Source organism: Micropterus salmoides, unplaced genomic scaffold (genome assembly GCF_014851395.1).
Source record: "Micropterus salmoides isolate LMB-PRFRI ecotype aquatic unplaced genomic scaffold, ASM1485139v1 Ms_hic_scaffold_17, whole genome shotgun sequence".
Taxonomy (NCBI): domain Eukaryota; kingdom Metazoa; phylum Chordata; class Actinopteri; order Centrarchiformes; family Centrarchidae; genus Micropterus; species Micropterus salmoides.
The window spans coordinates 11,410,118-11,430,023 of NW_024040817.1; the positions used below are offsets into that span (position 1 = coordinate 11,410,118).

At 41.0% G+C, this 19,906-nt stretch overlaps 1 protein-coding gene across 2 annotated transcripts in view; it reads left to right on the top strand.

Moving 5' to 3' along the window:
- nedd9 (neural precursor cell expressed, developmentally down-regulated 9) overlaps positions 1-19,906 on the top strand; it is a 33,023-nt gene that overhangs the window by 4,488 nt on the left and 8,629 nt on the right. For both annotated transcript variants that reach the window (XM_038724994.1, XM_038724993.1), the window contains exon 2: positions 11,047-11,460. In XM_038724994.1, coding sequence (XP_038580922.1) covers positions 11,053-11,460 — 408 coding nt within the window. In that variant the 5' untranslated portion in view covers positions 11,047-11,052. The remainder of the gene's footprint in view (positions 1-11,046; positions 11,461-19,906) is intronic.

The following is a 19,906-nucleotide window of genomic DNA, read 5'->3' on the forward strand; positions in this document are numbered from 1 at the left end:
ATGAGGAAGAGCATGACAGACAAAGAAAAGGAAGAGATGGTACCTGAGGGAGTTTAAAGGACAAGATTGATACCACCCCCTTTTCTGTAGAGAAAACATGAAGCTCGAGCCAGGAGACAGTTAGCTTAGCTTAGCATAAAGACAGCCTGGCTCTAGCTACAAGGTAATCTACCTCTAAAGCTAATGTGCTATATCTTGTTTGTTTACTTCATAAAAAGCACAAAATGTTGTTTTACAGAGTGGCTAAACCAGAAGTCAGGTAGTTAACACATAAAGATTAAAGAGTGAAAACGCTTTCTTTTGTTTTAGTTTGACCCCTCGTAAAAACCCCAAGTTGTTGTCTTTGCTCTTCAGTTGTTGTACAGCTTAAACAAACGAAAAATAACACGTTAATCAGTAAGCTTTAGAGATGCTGGTGGGCAGATATTGTTCCCTTTGGATAGAGCCAGGCTAGTTATTTCCCCCCATGTTGAGTCTTAATGCTAACCTAAGTCAATTGTCTCCTGGCTCTCAAAATGTCAAACTATTCCTTTAAAGAGTTGTGACACAACTTTCTGGGGCAAAATTAGTAAAGAGGCTTCCACAACCTTTGAACTCATTCCTTTGTAGCTGACGTAACTGTTGCAGAAATAGCTTCACAACCACAGTGAAGAGTGATTAGGTGAACCCATATTCTGGCCAATATGTGTATGTGTGTGTGTTTTCCTCAGTGTTTCTTTTTTACGGGTTCAGGTTCCAGGCACTGGTCCAAAAGCAAAGAGGGCTGGAGGAGTGCGGAGCAGACATTGTTCTGAGAGGGAGGAGGATCTGTAATACTGAAAGAGCATGCAGAAAATGAAAGAAAGAGGAAGTTGTGGGGGGAACGAGAGGGCAAACAGAGTTAGATGTATTGTGGGGGGGGATGGGAGCCGCAAGGTCGATGAGTGCCCCGTGAGAATGAGAGCATTTCAGGCGATTGTGCGTGGGAAGGTTGTTCGGAAGATGCACATGATTGTTTCAAGGTGCCCCTTTACATTGGTAATGAGTCTGGCAGCGGGGAACGCCGTCTTTTATTTTCTTTGTGTTGTGCATGTTCGGTTGTGCAGAAAGAGACGTTTGTCTTCCCTTGAAAGAAGAATAAAGTTTGTTCAGAGAAAACCAGGCAAACAATCCTTTCCTCTGCTTTATCAACCGTTGGAGAAACCCCTGCAAGTTTTATGCATACATACAATCGGTGAAATAGCTTTTCCATGTGGCTTTTTCCTACTTCTAATGAGATTGAATTCATCACAGAGTATTTATTAGTCAGTGCAGAATTACTTGCCCCTGTGCCCCAAGTTTGCTCCTGTGCAAGATTTTCAGTGAGCGTGAAGAGCTTCTCCCCCAGCGAGAATGAATGACCCCCCCTGCTGTGTCCTCGCACCATGAGCCTGCCATTAACATTTGAAAACGGTCAGCGGGGAGACAGACTACACTGTGTGCTCATTTCAGCCAGAGAGACAGAGAGAGAGAGAGAGACTACCCAACATCAGCGACAATGCATATAATCATTTCCATGTTTGACCTTTGGCGGAAATAATTCTCGCAGCCCCCTTCCTTCCCCCGAGGAATGCCAAATATTTTGCAGGGTCATCTCTAAAGATGTAGCGGGCCTCTGTCAGCTTGGTTTGACCCTGCAGAGAGTCGGTCCTAATGACAGATAAGAGGACAGCTGGGAACACCAGCGAAGAAAAGCGTTTTATTACCACTGAACTGAATTAGTACACACAACCACAATTTAATGTGTTTGGAGGACTGTCAGTGACTGTAGCCAGCTGAACATGAGGCGTTAGCTGAAAAGATGAGTTATTTTATAGCTTGATAAGTCAAGCTTTGATAATCAATATATTGGTTCAGTAATTTTTCAAACAAAAATGCCAAACATTTTCTGGTTCCAGCTTCTCAAATGTGAGAATTTGCTGTTTTTCTTCGTCATATATGTCAATTAAGCTGGATATCTATGAGTTTTTTAATGATGGTTGGATCAAACAAGCAATGTGAAGATGCAAATTATAATGTGCATGTGTCACTATTCTCTAACAAGAAACGACAAAACAAAATGATTAATCTATTTAATCTAGAGGGAAACCTGCAGATTAATCAAAAATTATAATTATTGTCGTTGGATCTCAGAAATGGCTAAAAAAATTGTGATTGCTAAACTTTATTAAGTAAACATCCTCGCTCACTTGCTTAAAAAAAATTACATATCCATCATTATCCGTTTCCTTGAGTTATTTTAATGATGGAGTTTGGCGTTCTCTTTTTCTTACTTTAGCTATAGTTCTGGAGCTTTTGATGACTATTTTTTACAATTTTCTGACATCTTATGGACAAAAACAATCAGTTAAAACTAAATATAGAAAATACGAAATGTAAAAGCAAAGTACATCATCAGTAGTTTTTTTTCTAAAGTACTGGAGTGTTAAAAATGGTGAATCTCTCACTCTAATAAACAAAAGATTTCCCCTTTTATCTCACATGCCCTTCGTGTTTCAAAGGGAGAAGATGGCAGCCTCAGTCATTCTGCTTTTTGTGTCTGTGAGATCTTTTGTGTGGCATGAAATTGGGAAGACACTGGAGTGAATCTCCATCTCATTGGCTATTCCTATATGTAAAACCATTCAATGTGGCCCTGCAGAGATACCATGAAACATATTTCACATCTTGGCTAATGCCCCCTGGAGAGATTAGCTCTCGTCTCGGAGGGGTTACCACTATGCACTCATGTACCCTCATTTGGCATCAGTGCCAAGCTTGGAAATAATCCGCCTCTCGTCTTCGTCAAAACTGAGCACTTCTTAACTGGGGCCCCTCGAATGCCATCCATACTGTCGTTTTCCTTTTTTGACCCCTGCAGTTGCAGTCAGTTGTCTTTTCAGATCAGAGGTCAGTGTCAGCAATCAAACAAAGTCCCTGGAAGAGTTTGCAGAGATTCACAGCTTTGCTCAAAGACACGTCAGCAGCATGTATGCTTGCCAACATGGGTCCTCAGAGTGAAGGACAGTTTGTCTTACTGGAGCTTCACACCATTCAAGCAGCCCTGGAATGACTTGGCAGAATGTGAGAGGCAACGTTGCACAATATGCTTCCCCAGCAGCCCTTCCAGTATTCGATACACTTTTGAGAGAGTTTCTCCAGTGTCTAATTATAGGTTAGTACTTGACGTTCAGGACCAGAGAGAGGGAGTCCAAGATGTGAAGCGATAAGACTAGGTCAGTCGTAGCCTGGATCCCTTTGGGTTCTGCGGGAGGCAGGAAGTGCTGCAGGCTAAGAAGTGGGAGGGAAACAGAGAAGGGCGTCATGTCAAGTTACCTTGTAGTTTATGTGACAGTAAAAAAATAAAACAACTATGATGAATGGACAGACTGAGGAGGAGCTGGAGGAGAACATTTTAAGCAAGAAGTTACTCAAATGGCTTCCTGTGGCTAAATCAAAAGGTGGCTGACAGTTGTGTCCTGCCCGTGTCGTATTTCATTCAGGCAGATTGGTAGAAATTAGGAAACTAATAATTATATTGCATTATCATATTTAAGTCTTATCTCAACACAAGTAGCCTGACAAGAGCTGTAAAATAAAGTGTTGAGGAGTGATACCCTTCATTAAGATTAACATACTAATTTCTGTTTTGTTTTCAGGGAAACTCCACGATTATGACGGAGTTTTAGTCATGCATATTCAGTGACCTCATCTCAACACCTCCGCTCTCTAACTGAGATGTGTTCAGCATCACTGGTTTGTTGCTGCTTGCAGTGTGGTTAGATGTGGCATGGCACATCACATCCTGTTGAAGACGCAGTCATGCCATGCTGTTGCTGTTTAGATGTTTCAGGGTGTGGTGATTTCTTCACCTAGTGTTGCAGCTCTTGAATCACAAATGAGAGAGGGAAGGTGGTGGGTGTCATATTTACACTGGGGATACAATAGTCTTTTATGCAACACCAGGCAGAATGAATAGAGCTTTTTGTATCAGCCTGGAGGAGCTTGGTGTGCTGTGTCTTGATATCTGTGTGTCGGTGAAAATAGTTACAGAGAGATGTGACACAACAAAAATGAACAAACCAACAAGCCTGTGATTTCTGACCACATGGCTGGGATAAGCCATTGATTGCTTACAACTCTCGTCATGCCACTGTAACTGTGTCATAAGTATTGATTTACAGATGCTCGCATAAGATATCAATCAGTTATAGTGTGGCAGCAGTGCGCATGCTGGATTACGTATTCCTGTGTGTTTTAAAGTGAAACCACCAAAGCTGTGACATGGTACTTTTTTCCTCAAGACTCTTCCAGAAATAGAGGACGTGATGTTTCACCGAGCCTGCTGTGTACTTATGTTAATACACGGCCGCTGGCTTTTTGAAAAGGCTTTAATCAGAGGGTCAGCCTCCCTGAAAACTGGCCAAATGAAGAAATTATCATGTACCCTGAGCTCTGAACCGCTTCCCATGAGCCCTCTCTATCCAGAACCCTTCACACGGCCCATTTATTTGAACTGGCTCTCACCCGCAGCAGGCCGCACTCTGAGGAACGGCTCATAAAAAGTCATCAGGTCCTCATTACCGTCATTACTATAATTATTTTCTATATTTAACCATGTGAAATGAGGCCAAATGAGTGTGCTGGTTCGCCCCTTTCTGCGAACCACCCCGGGACACGTGTTACAGTGGTATGGCCCTAATTGTCACTCAAGGAGGTACTGCGTGATCTTCTCACAGTCGGAGTGTACCACTTTTTTGGGAGCAGGTTGTGTTTGTTTGGGTTGAAAACTTCCTCGTCTCTTTGAAAGCAGGGCTGCTCCCGTTGCTGTGGGGACCCGGGTTTCTGCTGTGTGGTGCGGTTGTGTTTTTGGCCGCAGTAGCAGGAGAATTTGAGTATTTGGAAGCTTGTTTAGCCAAAGCCACCTTCATTACTATTAGACTGATGTGTACCCCAGAGAGGCAGAGCCAAAACCACCCAGAGAGTTCTTACTGAAAGCAAAGGTGGGGCCCTTTCAGCAGGCGGTGCAGTTACATAAGGGACTTTTTTATTTTTGGATTCGTCAGCAGGCTCTCCACAGAAATGAGAGGACGTTTATACAGTTTGTGTTCAGGCGAGACGCCGGTGGAAAAAAATGCCATATTTATGTAGAAGTGTGTGAGTCAGAGCAGAGAGGGGCTCAGAGAGGAGGGGCTCAGACAGCTGGGTCTTCAGGCTGCATATCGAGCTCCAGGTGTGAATCTGGACAGCTTAGCTTTGCACGATTTCTGCTTTCTAATGACAAAAACATACGAAGGCGTGAGAGCGTCTCTAGAGCCAGATGTTGCAGAGGGCAGCATGAGATGTGGGAGACCCAAGTTCAAACTTTTATATACCTCCTTTTATCCTTTTTAATGTCTGATGACCTGATATGTTTTTCAATACTTAGGCCAAAGTTTGTTATTCGTCTTTAACATCGTTAAAGCTGAATAATATATCAATAATGAAATAATCAACTATTTTGATAATTGTTTTAGCAATTTTTTAAGCAAAAACAAGTGAAAAAAAATTCAGATTCCTGCCTCAGAGATGTGAGGATTTTTTGCTTTTCTCTGTTTTATATCATTATAAACTTAATATCTTTGGGTTTTGTACTGGTGAAGGTGAAGATGTCACCTTGGACTTGGGAAGTTGGCATGATTTTTTTTATTGTTGTTTGCCATTATAGTCTGAATGATAGATCAAAGAAATAATGGGCAGATTTATTGATATTAGAAAATAATTGTTAGCTGCAGCCTTAAACAATGTAACATCTGAATTATCGATCACAGTGGCACCTTGTGCATATTGAATTGTTGCAACTCTAAATCAGAACAAATGGTGTCAGTCAAAGGCAAAACAGACATTTAACTAGATAAGGTTACAAAATAAAATAAGAATAAATTAATAAAGGATACTGAGTTAGACAGCCTTATTTCCTCAGACATGTTGAGCTTGAACCCTGAACATGTTTATGAAGCAGTACACACACTCATATGGGCCGAAAAGGTCTGAAATATAGCAAAGAGCAAATCCATTAACAGACATTAAACGTCGCCTTGAGATAAGATCTTGTTTTTACCATCTGTCCACCTCTGCCACCCTGTGTTATTTCTATAGGATCTGAGGTCAGGACCAGAAAGTCTTCATATTTACATTAGGAAGCAGCAGTACGCTTCTCGTCTTGCTGACTTATATCGGATAACTTCCTGGAAGCTCGCACTCATCTGTGGGTGAAGCAGAAGGGGCCCTCCCCGCCTGCATGACAAATGGTGAACACATGTGTTTATAGGTGGATCAATGGCAAGTGGTGGAGTCACAGTGTTGTGACTAACCAATGTTTATGCCAGAGATGTGACGCCCGCTTTAATAGTCAGTTTCACCTGCTCCGATGACCGTGGTGCAGCGCACTGAAGCAAACAAAAACACGACAACAGGAGCTAAGCCTTCCCCCCACTGCATCACTTCAAAAGGATCTGCGTGTAGCTGCTAACCATTACAGCTAACAACCTGTTTTTTCAATATGATTAGGGGTGATGTTTTATGTCTCACATCAGTCATTATGTTTGAATTCTACTCTGGCTCATCTCTGACTCACTAGCAGTGGAGGGGCTACAGTTTAAAGGGGATCATGTTTTCTATTTCTATTGTCTGTATACTTACCTGCAGACACGTTCTGCCCCATTAAAACTAAACCACAGTGAGAACAAGAGTTAAGAGTGTGAAAATGTGTCCAGCAGTTCCCTTTTGGCATCTTTGTGGTACCCAGACTTGCCGCACAAGATGATACTGTATGTGTTCATTTTTGTTTTTTCCACATACACAGTACTTTGCTCAGACTGCCTGTGATGATTACAGCTTGACCTTTTTATCAAGTATCAAGGTGTTAGTAATCCTAATCGACCTTCAAGTATAATTATTATAGTATTTAGCACCTAATATTACCCATGTGTTTTGTTGACATTGGCTTTATTTTTTCATTGTTTAAGGTGTAAATGTAAATATTTTTCTGGCGTCTGACCTTATTAAAACTAAATATGTAGAAGATTAGTTAAGTGGTCATTTTTAACGTGACCACAGACTGGGACTTGCACCTGGGATGAAGATGACAAAAATTAAATAACCATCTTTCCGCTTGGTCTTCCATCCATCCATCCATCGTCAACCGCTTATCCTGTGTACAGGGTCGCAGGGCCACTTGGTCTTAAAAATAATTATTTTTTTTTTAGGTAGGCCTATTACGTTCTAGGTTTTAAAGATGTTTCGGTAGGTCTTAATGATGTTGCTATTCATTTAACACTATTTTTGTAGTTATTTTTCTGTTGTTGTAGTCGCTGTAATAAAACTACAAATGTGACCAACGTTAAACACACTATTACATACACACCATTATGTGAATTAATTTACTTTGCAAGTCATTCTGGGACTTTAATTTTCATTCATACTTTTTTATGGACATGAAATACATCTTAAATTCATAATTGTCTTAAAAATTCCTAATTTTTACTTGTTGAAACCTGCAGATACCTTGATAAAGCATTGTTATTACAGTGTACGTTGACCCTGAGAGCTCAATGCACTGCAACTTAAAAAGCACATGCGAATAGTGAAAATGTATTACACCGTGTGTCTTGTTTATTTGTGCACTGTCACAGATACAGAACAAACTGTATGTGTAAGTCCTCAGTTGAAAATCATGTTCAGGGGTACATCCTGTAAAAGATTAGTCTACATCTGCAGTGAGGCTTCATGAAAGTGTGAATGTTTGAGCGTTTGTGTGGCTGAGCTGTTGACACACGTGAGATGTTTAGCAGAAATGAGCCTCTCTGTGTGGTTTAGAGAGCGGATGCAAGGTTTCTCTTGCACTTTTTCCTCCACCAGCCTACTGTATCTCTGCAAAGTGTGGCTTAAATATGAAGGTGGCTTTCACTGCCTTTTTTTTAATGTGTGTTTAAGTGCACACGTTGGTTAATTGTGTGGTTGGTGAAACTGTAGGTTAGAATATTCTCAGTCTCATCTCCTTAACGGCCTCATATTTGGGAATGATTGCTTGTTAGTGTTATGTCAAATCTTTATTTCTGTCACAGAACAGTGCTGCTCTGATGACACGTTGTTAGCAGCTGTAATAATAATATTTTCTAATTGTTTCAGATCCCCTAACACTACTACTGACAGTGCTAACATCTTTTTGTTTGCAGGAGCTGAAGCTTTGTAGTGTGAAATTATTGTTTTTTTTACTTTTTGGTGACATTTTTGTGAATGAAACTTTCCCACAGACGGAACAGAACAGGTCGCCTTATATAGCAGTTTTATGATCAAATCTCACAAACACGCACTTCTTCATGAACAGGTGGCATTCATGAGGCTGAACAGGTGGCATTCATGAGGCTGAAACAAGAGATTTCCAACAAATTTGTGCGGTTAAGAGGGTTTGGTGAATCTGAGGTGGAAGACTCATACGTGCGAAAGTTTAGAATAAGAATACAAAAAAACGGTCTTGCATGAGGCTCAGTGTCTCTGCTGCTATAAACTTGTCCCTGATTTCTCAGAACCAGTACATTCAAACTGTAAGACAGTTGTAATTACAGTAATCAGCATTTCCTCATGGAAGCCTCTGCCAACCTTGATCAAGTTATTGGAATAAGCAGACATCCATGTCCGCTTCCCAGTGGGCGACGTTGACCTCTGGGGGTCACAATGGAACTTGTAGCAGCTTGTTGGTGGCGGGTGGTGATTGTGAGGTTGTAATTGTGCGACGGGCGTTGGTGGCTAATGGTCCTGACAGTGTACTTAGTACAATAGCCAGGGAGGCCTGGCCCGCAGTGAGAGATAACGATGTCTCTAGCAGAGAGTTTCACATGGGAACTGACTGAATAAGGCCGCGTAGGAAAGAGGAAGGCCAAAGATGTTTCAAGAAAGCCTCAAACCGGTAGCAGCCACAAAGTGGGCTTCCTGATTCCCACACTGAGCTACTGAAGGGTGAGGTGTTAATAATATGGGCCAAAGAAGAGGTACTAGAAAGATAAGTGAAACCGGAACTTTTTTTTTTAGCTGTATTTGGAGGTTTAAACAGCTGAAGTTGCTGTTTCTTGTTTTCTGATAATCCTCACTATGTAGAATTTTTTTTATAAATCCAAATGTGCATGTAGATTTTAGTCCGATTAGGAATCCAGTTTAATCCACAACTCATCTTATTTCATCTGATATGAGCTAAAAGATGAGTTCATGAAGATTTAAAGCCAGCAGCGTTGTGGTTTCAAGCCTGCTGTTCCTCCGCAGTCTCATCTTCATTATAATAAAAAAATGTTGCCATTTTATTGCTGAAACACATGCAATAATTGTGGACAAACAAGACATCTGTGTTACTTATTTAAAAAATAAATGAAGTAGACAACAAACACTCTCCTCCGCCTCAGTATCTAACGTTAAGGTGTCTTTGAGCAAGGCACGTAATTCCTAATTGTATTTATGGAGTTTATATAGCCTAAAGTACAGGACTGTTGTTGTTCCCAGGAATTAAGTTTATTATATGAAGCAGCTGAAAAGGAGTATTCACGCTCAGTTAAGTCCTTCCTTGGATGAATAAAGGCTAAAGGAAAAAGACTGATGCATTTACTGAGGCAATTAGCCTTAAATGCCTCTCTCAGACGCAGAAGTGGCACACTCTGGGGCTTTTCCTATCTCCAAAATCTGTGGTTTTGAGTCATTATCCCTTAGACCTTACTGGCCCTTTAGATAACTGTGCCCTGGAGCAGGGCACAAGCTGAGAAAAACCCATCAAGTTCAGATTGGTTTGAAAGACATCTGGTGTGGAGCTGGGGGGCTAATGCAATCCTGCATGGTAATTTGAGGTGCAGAAAGAAGTTCACCAGCATGTCATTCACCAAAGCCTTAACTTAGCATAAAGACTAGAAACAGGAGGAAATGTCTAGACTGGCTCTGTCCTGGACCACTAAAGCTCACTGATTAAAATGCTATATCTCATTTGTTTAATCCGTAAGTTTAAAAACAAGTAGTGGGGGTTACATGCCAAACTACTGCTTGACCACGAGCACCGACTTCCTGAAGTCTTGTAGTCACGTGAGGAAGCCTAGCAACCAGCAAAGACTCCAGGACCAGCCATAAAATCACAACTTGTATTTTTTACACTTTTCCTTTTTGTTTTTGATTAAACAAACAAGGCATAACAAGCTTTAGAGGTACCAGTGTGAGGCTAGTTAGCCATTTCCCCTGATTTCACCATGGACTGTATAAAAGAAGTGGTATTAATAACTATGACTTCACCCGTTGGTTTGTGGACTGCCGTTTTGAAGCTTTGAGTTCGGCAGTTTGTCCGTCACCATGTTGATTTTTTGCAACCAGGAACCCGACATGCGAGACTGTGGTGCTACTTAGCTTCGTTAGCTAGGTGCATCCGTAATTAACTTTAATTGTGATTTTAACCAGGATGCTAATTTTGGCTAGCTAAAAACAGGCTTAAAACAAAATGTTATAAAACAGCTGACTCCTAATAAGCTTTTTCAGCTGTACTGGTTAAATGTACACAGCTTGACAGTTCGCCATTTTAGTGACCTGTCAATCACAAGGTAGTCCCTCCCTAAATCATACTCTGCTTTAATGTCTATATTCCTCAAAATTGGGCCATTATTTTGGCCTACTAAATGAACATCATGCAGTATTGAAGAAGACTTGAAAAGTTATACTTGAGACGAGGAGTCGCCCCCTACTGGCTGTTCAATAGAATGCCGGTTTGAGTTACTTCCGGGTGGCTTCACTTTTCAGACATGGAGGTTCCCGCTTGGTTTTCACCCTATATTAAGCTAAGCTAACCCACTTCTTCCTTTAGCTTCATATTTAAAATACAGAAATGAGTGGGATCTGTCTTCTTATATAACTCTTAACAAAAAAGCGAATAATCAGATTTCTCAAAATATCAGACTATTCCTTCTAGGTTTAATATAATTTATTAGACCGAAGGTAAAAGCTGCTGTTAAACTTTGCCTAAAGAGCTTCTGGTCTGTCTTTCTTCAGAACCTGATGGCCAAAGCGTTGTATGACAACATGCCAGAGTCCCCTGAGGAGCTGGCCTTCCGTAAAGGGGACATCCTAACGGTCATTGAGCAGAACACGGGAGGCCTGGAGGGCTGGTGGCTCTGCTCCCTGCACGGTCGCCAAGGCATCGCCCCTGGCAACCGCCTGAAGCTGCTGATCGGACCCATGTTCGAGGCCCAGTCACCGGTTGGCGCCGCTGCACAGTCCTCTCCTCAGAGCTCTGCCTATCCGCAGAAGGCTGGCTCGGGGGCTCAGGGGATCTACCAGGTGCCACCTTCTCTCCAGAGTCCACAGCAGCAGAGTCAGCAGAGCATCTACCAGGTTCCCCCTGGACAAGACATCTACCAAGTCCCACCAAGGAGTACTCTAGCTGCTGATAACACTCCGAGCAAGGTGAGGCAGAAAGAAAGGAAACTTAAATTTACATTTCTCTACTATTTTCATAATCAGTGACTCAGTGGTTGGTTGGAGGGAACAATTGTGGACTATTGGCACATTATTTGTCAATAAAATGTAAAAAGAGAACAAAGATAAAACAGACAAAAGCAGCAAAGCCTCACATTTAAAAGGCTCCAAAGGGTTTTGGATTCTATCCTTTATGTGATTAAATTTTCTGACATTCACACTCATTGTGTTTCAAACATAGTCATAAAGTAGTGGGTCACAGATTTTAAAAAACAAAATAGTATTCATTATTGATCATATATATACATGGTATAAATAGGGGGTGAAAGCATAATAAATACAAAATGAGTGGGTTTAGAGAAAATGCAGACTGGTCTGTTCGCAGACCTCGATAGACAGTTCTTTTGGATCAGAGCGGATTTAAAGCAAAACATCAACTCTGCTGATGGGTGTGGCCTTTGCTGGCAAGTGTGGGTATTAGATGTGATAGGACATGGCATTTACACTGTGACCTGTTGTCCTGCCAGTTTGCCATGACTCTCATCAGTGTGATTGCACGCACAGAAAACAGGAGAGATTGTGGGTCTGCGATGCGAAATGTGGACAGGGTGTGCCGGGCCTGGCGCTTACCACAGAGCAGGGTAGTGTTTTTGTGCAGGGCTCCCATTTGGCTTTTCTTGTACATTGGCACACTGTGTGTAGCAGAGCCAGTCTAAGCCACAGAAGGGCAGCGAATATGGGAAGAACTTATGGAAAAGCAAACAGCACAGAGCTGTTTTTTGGATTTTGGTGGAGTCCAGCTGCCTGAAAGTAGTTTTTTCTGAATTTAAATGCTGTAAGCAGGGTTGCTGGCAAACCCATTACACCTGGCATGGTCTTTCACAGTATAGCTATATATACAATTGTCCAAGCAGTGTGTCCATTATGTATATTTCTTTATTTTATTGGCTGGATGGTATATGATTTAAAGCGTGTATCTCAGGATGCCCTAGAATAGTCTGTTGCTGCACACAGAAACAACCAGATACCTAGTGAGTCTCAAATTTCTTCTGATATGCAGAGGAATTATCTGGACATATAATATTCTTAATTGTATGTTTATTCATTTATAACAGAGGAATTACAAGGATGAATGGGGCAGAAATATTGAAAATCAGGTGTCTGAAGAAATAAAAATGTTACCAAAATAAATAACCTACAATTTAAAAATATAATAATATTATTATATAAAAATATAGTATAATATTATTATACATAAAAAAAAGAGGGTTAGCCCATTCAAAATTTGTCAAAACATTTACAATCCATAAAATTATAAAATTCTTGTGTGTGTGTGTGTGTGTGTGTGTGTGCCCAGATCAATATCACTGATTTTAGCTGGTTCAAAGTGAGACTGCATTACTTTTAAAAGAAGAATGAATAGATGTTCCCTTTTTACAAACAAAAAGTTTAATTCATAAGCAGTAAAACACGTTCTTAATCCATTAAATACACTCTCACTCTTGTCACTTATGGTAGATAATGTTAGCTGATGTTAGCTATCATAAGTGACTGACTGTTAGCCTGTGTTGGCTATTATTAGCTACCATTAGCTACTGTAAACAACTGGTCATTACATTCTTCCATGGTATGTAATTGTAGCTTGTAAGTAACTGGATGTTACTTAATGTTAGCAAACATTAGCTAATGAGCTTATGCTAGCTGATGTTCGCAAAATTAAACTAAATATTGCTTCAAAACTAACATTCTGTCCTTTTTATCCCGTAATTGTCATTTGTGTTCACTGTAGCCACATTTTTCAGCAAACAAGCGTGAGCAGAGTGATCCTTAATTCAGGGGCAGACGTGTGCTTAAACAGGAAGGAAGGATTTTCCTGTGTATTCAACCGTTTAACTAGTTCTAGCACCTTAGACCAGATCATTCCCCCAGGAGACTGATAGTAATTACATGCTGGATGAGCTTTTGATATCCTAAGGGGGTTTTTGGTTTTAAAGAAATCAGCTTCAGCCATCATTGAAATGAGCTACGGTGTGTATTTTAGTAAGTAAATAGGCAGCAGGCGCCGAAGGCTTAGAGGACTTTGTGTGATTCACTGTGTGATAAAGTCAGTCGGAGCCAGGAGGGTGAGCGAAAAGACCTGCCAATCAACCTGCGCACATTAACACATCAGCCCCGTCAACAAGCACCTCTCTTTTCCACTAACAGGCCTCAAGGCTTAACTGAGGAATGGTATTAAAAAAGGCTTTGGTGATAACATGGAAAATTAAATGTGCTTCTAATGAGACTACGTTTTGTGCTGTAATCTTGTTATTGGAGAGATTAAATTGAAACTTGGATGTTTAACTTTCCCACCAATCTGTGGTTATCAAAGTGGTGCAATTCTCAGTGGTTGTTCCTGTCTATTAAATAGAAAGATTTTGACTGTGTGTTATATTTACGTCCATGTGTGTCATTGTATTACAGGAGTACAAACAAGGCTCTGTTGTTTTCCAGTGACGTCTGACTGTTGGACAGAAGCGCCATCAGTCTCTGTGGCCGCAGTTGGTCCCGTTAAAGCCAAACAGCCATAGCTGTAGTGAAAACTGAACGATTTCAGGGAAAGTGTTCTGGCTCACAGAGTGGAAGCTGAAGGAGTTATTCTGGGCATCCGGGGTTCAAAAAGTCCCCTTCATGTTTTGCATAGACTTCAGTTTTAGCTCTGTGGTATAAAGTCAAATGTATAAAAAGGCAAAGAGAGAAGTCAACTACGACTTCCTAGGAGCATTTTGGTAAGAAACATCCAAACACATTCACTGCTAACAGTGAGCAAAGCTAACAGTTATGTTTTGTAGAAAACTCATGATGCATTAACCAGTATTAGACTGTTCACTTTTAAATTCTGGGTCAACTATTTCTTCGTCAACAAATAGTTCTCCTCTAACATACTGTGCTTTTATTACATTATTATTATTATTATTATTATTATTATATCTTGCATTTATGAATAATATTTCATCGTAACTCTTGAATATTGATATTATATAAATATTGAATTTTTAAAACATAATAGCTACAGTAACCCAAAACTAAAGTCAAGTTAACCTCAAAACATCCTTATTTTAACCTAATGTGGATTTTTTTTAAAACTGCTTTTTGGGAACAAATCTAATCCTCTAAAATCCCAATGATACCTGAAAACATAAAGTATCTTTGTATTTACTTCTCTATAACAACAGCGGCTAAGATTCAGAACTTAGAGCTTTTTGTTTTACCAAACCGATGGGGGGAAAAAAACAATATTTCTCAAAGCTAAAATAATTCAAACTGACTGCCATAATATCAACCAGCAGCTCCTTCCACTTTGAAACTCTATAAGCTCAGTTCACTGCATCATAATATTTGTGGAGATGAATTTTGTTGTTGACGTGAAATCCAAACCCTGACCTTTGCTCTTCAAAACACCAAACTCAGTCTTGTTTACTACTGCGTGTCTTTGTGAAGCAGTAATGATGACAGGCTGCGAGCGTTGACTCATGCCGCGTGTGGTGTGATGTGCTGAAGGCCAATGGAGCTGAAGGGGAAACCGCCATTTTCTTGTTGTCAAGTGTAAACGTGAATTTAAACAACACACACACTCGCTTCCCAAATGATTATGGACACTACTGCAGGCTTCCTAGACTGATAGTCCCCTCTCAAATTACTCTAAAGCCCCCCGCAGTGAAAGGTTCCTGCTTGTCCTTCACCATGTGTGCATAGAGTCGTGTCTCATCTGCACATATCCTCCAGAATGTGTCCTCGGGTTTGATTGCCAACCCCACAGTGCAAATCCAGATTGGCGACTGGTTATTTTCTCTTCATGTGGTGTGGGACTCGGGTATATAAAGGCACACTGAGGTTTGGCCCTCTCTGACTCTCTGGCTGTTTGGTTTGATGCTGTGGCCTTGTCCTTGGGTGACCCCCCCCCTTTAGGCCTCCGAGCTGGGACCTTGTGGGACAGATGCCTGGAGCTCTCGGCCACACAAAGAGGCCCCTCACATGGAGGCCAGGAGAAGAAGCCTTGTACCTCCTTTTTATCATTCTGTCCTCAGAGACCTATCTTTCATCTCAGTCTGCTGCTCTGGATTTCCAGCTCTGAAAGGTGTGCCTGTTTCACTCCCTCAGATTCTCCTCAGTGTTCTTGTTTCCTCTGTGCTTCCCCTCTGACTCAGGCGCTGAGGTCACAGTGTTCAAAGATGGGTTGGGTTCAGAGTTCAAAGATCTCCGCCGAGCTTCTTATCTACTCCAACCAGACGGCCTTTTCATTCCTCACTTCCTGGCTCATGAGGTCTGCTCCTTGTATGGGCATTTCCTCCATTCACTTTGTCCATAGATCCAATCTATTCATTGGTGCTATAGAGAGGTAACAAAAGGATTATTAAACTCCCACACAACTCAAGGAAGTGCTCTGATAACTGGCTGCAAGGGTGTGCCATCTACCTTGATACTTCTGGAAGTAACCAGGTTATGTGTAATGAATGGTTGTTTGTTTGCTTCTGCCATATTTTCTCTGCCTAATCATGCGCACGAAAGTCGCAGCACCAGATAAGTGAGTTATTTCTTCCTGGAGCAAGCCACCTCCTTGAGACGCCTGTCTGCTCGCCATTGTCGCAGTTGTGATGAATCGCTGGCCCATGAGGTTTGACCGAGGGGGCAAGGTCATAAATCAGTTGTGCCAGAAGTAGTCTGTGCATAGTGAGAGGACTTTCTCCCTTTGAAAGTTTAAAACAGAGAATGTGATAAAGTAGCAGAAGCAGGAGGACAGAAGACAGGAAATGCTTTGCTGAAAGTTGACATTTTTTACCCATTCTAGTAGCATGGCTTTAGAGACTCTCCAAAACCTAAAGAGATTCAGTCATGTAATAGAAGACAAGAAAAAACAGCAAATATTCACAATTCAAAGCCCATATAGTGACTTTTTTGGCGTTTTCGATGGTTAGCCGGTTGCTTGGTCACTCCACCGCCTTGGTCTAGACTGAAATATCTCTACAACTGTTGGATTGCCATGACATTTTGTACAGACTTTCATTGTGCCCAGAAGATGAAGCCTTCTGACTTTGTGAACCTTTGACTTTTTCTCTAATGCCACCATGAGGTTCACATTTGTGTTTTTCAGTGAAATGTCTTCACACCTCTTGGAAGGATTGCCATGAAATTTGGTGCAGACATTTATGTTACCCTCAGGATGAATAATAATAACTTTGGTGATCCCCTGACTATTCATCTAGCCCCATTATCAGGAATTTAAATAGTTTTTTGAAGAAATACCTGCAAAACAGATACCATTCCCATAAGCCTCAACTGTTAAAGCGCTGGTAAACATTATACCTTCTAAACATTAGCATGTTAGCATTATCATTGTGAGTATGTTTGCATGCTAGCATGGCAGTAGACTCTTAATGGCCTTTCATTTCACATCATCCCCTTTTACTTCGAGGATCGTCTCGTGATATTGTTTTCTTAGAAAGTAAACTCTAAATGTCTGACACATCATTTAACATTACTTCTCTTCAGATAATCATGTCACCGGATTAGGAAGCTGCTTTGATCAGAGAGGATGAAAAATGATCCTTATTAGTACTAAAATCAGTGTGTTCTCTTTTAATGCTCCTCATTAAGCCCGCTGTCTGTTTGGGTTTAGCCACTTGGACGTGTTATGGAGGCAGCTGAAAGCCTCATAGGATTCACGAGTTAATTATCTGCATTAATTAGTTTGCCACTTTAATAGGCTGGTGCAGCTCCAAGTGGCTGAGGGGAACATTATTGAGCAGTTCTGAGGAGCGAGGAAAATAATGGCCACTGCAAGAAACGTCTTTGTACTGTGATTCAGCAAAGCAGAAAAGGGCAGGTTACTACAGAGCAGAAACACACCCTACATTTAGGAGATGCAGTTACATACAAAATAGCACTCTTCCCAATATATGACTGATAGCATGGTTAGATTGGTACAGCTGGTGATCCCTTTGGTGACACCCACTAAAAGGTGAGCCTACATGCAGAGTGCTGACAGAGCTAAAGGTAGAAACCTGGGACAGGTCAACTTTGTCAGCATCCAGATAGATGGGTAAGAGTACAAGAAAGGTGATGAGGAGGTGTGAATAGGACATGGGTGGATGAAATTCAATAGAGTGCCACTTCAGCGTCAGTGTCATTGTGACTTTATTGTATCAGCCGACCTTTGGTGAAAAGCCTTGTTAGGCTTGTTGATTTATGTCAGCAGGCTATTAGCAGGGGGAAGTGTGTGTGTGTGTGTGTGTGTGTGTGTGTGTGTGTGTGTGTGTGTGTGTGTGTGTGTGTGTGTGTGTGTGTGTGTGTGTGTGACACCAATGAAAAGGTGTGAAATGATGATTTCCTGGGAAATTTTGCCACACACAGATGCCATATCTCACCCAAGGGCAATAGTGCAGAAATAAAACATGCAAGGGCTGGGCAATATGGCTGAAACATTATAATGATATTAAAAAGTCACCAGTCTTCCAAATGATATTCCTCATGGTGCAATTGGATTCACGTAATTTCAAACCTTTCAGTGACAAGTGGGAGCTGCTATAGTTACTTCCCCACTTATTTATCCAGTAAGAAGCGAAATTTGTTAGATTTTACTTAAAGCTGACACAGAATGATTTATTTAGTGTATGTAAGGCAAGTCAAGTTGTATTTGTGTTGCTCCTTTCAACGAGTGCTTTACATAAGACATAAGGACATTAAAAGTTACAGTGCAGTGCAAGATATGTTACATGTAGATTTAAAATTCGTGAGAGTTGTTGCAAACCTCAAGTTTTGTGGAGGGTTCTTGCAGATATGTGGTTACTTGCGTAACCCCAATTCTCAGAATAGCGTGAGTAGCACGTCTCAGAGACATCAAAACCAACGCTATGAATTAGAGCATAATGCTGCTTCAACATGTTTAGTTTTGACTTTGGGTACAGTAAGCAGACCAGTTCATCAAAAAGAAATATATTTTGCTTTATTAACCAGTGGAAATATTATTTAACAAACATGAAGCAAAGATTTAAGACCTAGAACAATAACATCACATCATCACAATCAGACTGTGCTGAAAGTTGAGAAGCAATAATCATTATTATCGTTAAGCTTTACAGCATACACTAAATATTTTCAATCTCTAAGAGAGAATATAACAACCCCATGAGGTAATTGTTGATGTTATGACGACACTTCTCAAATGACTCTGAAGTAAAACTGCAGTCCTGAAGTCCTACCTGCCAAAACCTGAGCCTGCCAGGATGCTAAGTAAACACGGTATTGCTGAAAGAGCCATGACTCACTCACCATAACACATAGGAGCGTTAAAAAGGCATCTATTTAGCTCCTCAGGGCACTAGTTTAAACCTGATCCCTCTTTAGTGACTCCATTTGCTCTGCCTCCTCCGTGAAGGAATCCTAAGAGCCCATCACCTGAGTGGGAGCAAATGTTTGCTCAATCGCTTCGGCCCTTCATGATGTCATCTCTCTCTGAAAGAGCTGCCACCGCCATGCAAGCGCCAACCTCATTGGACGCGGTAAATGTTTACCCACCAGCAATTACAGCAGCGCCAGAGCAACAGCCTGCTGGGTAAACACAGGGCGGAGATGGGAAATAAATGAGCAATGCGCATCTGGCAGTGGCTGAGAGGAGCCACTGATGGGACAAGTGCTATTCAGAGCAATGAGATGTACCTGTGGAAAAAGGTCAGTGAGGTCTTTGACAGACACCTCGCTGCCATCTGCATGTGACAGCTGAGTCCAGACACCCACACCTTATCGTCAGCACACAGGCTCAACCTGCAGGGATGACAGCCTGGCTAAAGTGACCTTTCACCAAGCATCACTTTGTAGCTACTAAGACTTGCTCTCTATGTGCTGTCTGGTTACATGCTCTGCCTTTTTTATATTCTAAGACATTCTTACTTTGCAAACAATAAAAATAAAATATATAAAAGTTAGTAAGGCAGCTCTCAGGCCTTGTGAATAAAGCTAAAGCTGCTAAGGCACATTATTGTTGAAATTTTGTCAAAATTTGCACTCTTTCTCCGACTCGTAACTCAGTCAAATCTGGACACATAGGCATGATGCACATATTTTTAGATTCAGTGTGACGTACACTTTCTAATGATATTAATATATCTGTCCATCACAAATAAAAATCCATAAATACACTTAGAAATTATAGAAAAAGCAGTCCTTATACCCCAGAAGTTGCCTGACAATCATCACATTACTAAGTTCTCCTCCCTAGTAATCTAGAGATAGTTGTCTGTACACCTATGGGTACACTGCATTACAGGAACTGCTACCAATTATTATTATAATTTGTTTTTGTCTTTATTTTTTTTTTACATTAATAGGGGCCTTTTAAAAACCCTGAACCCTTAGATCATATGAACAAATTACCCAACTATGAACATTTCACAGTACT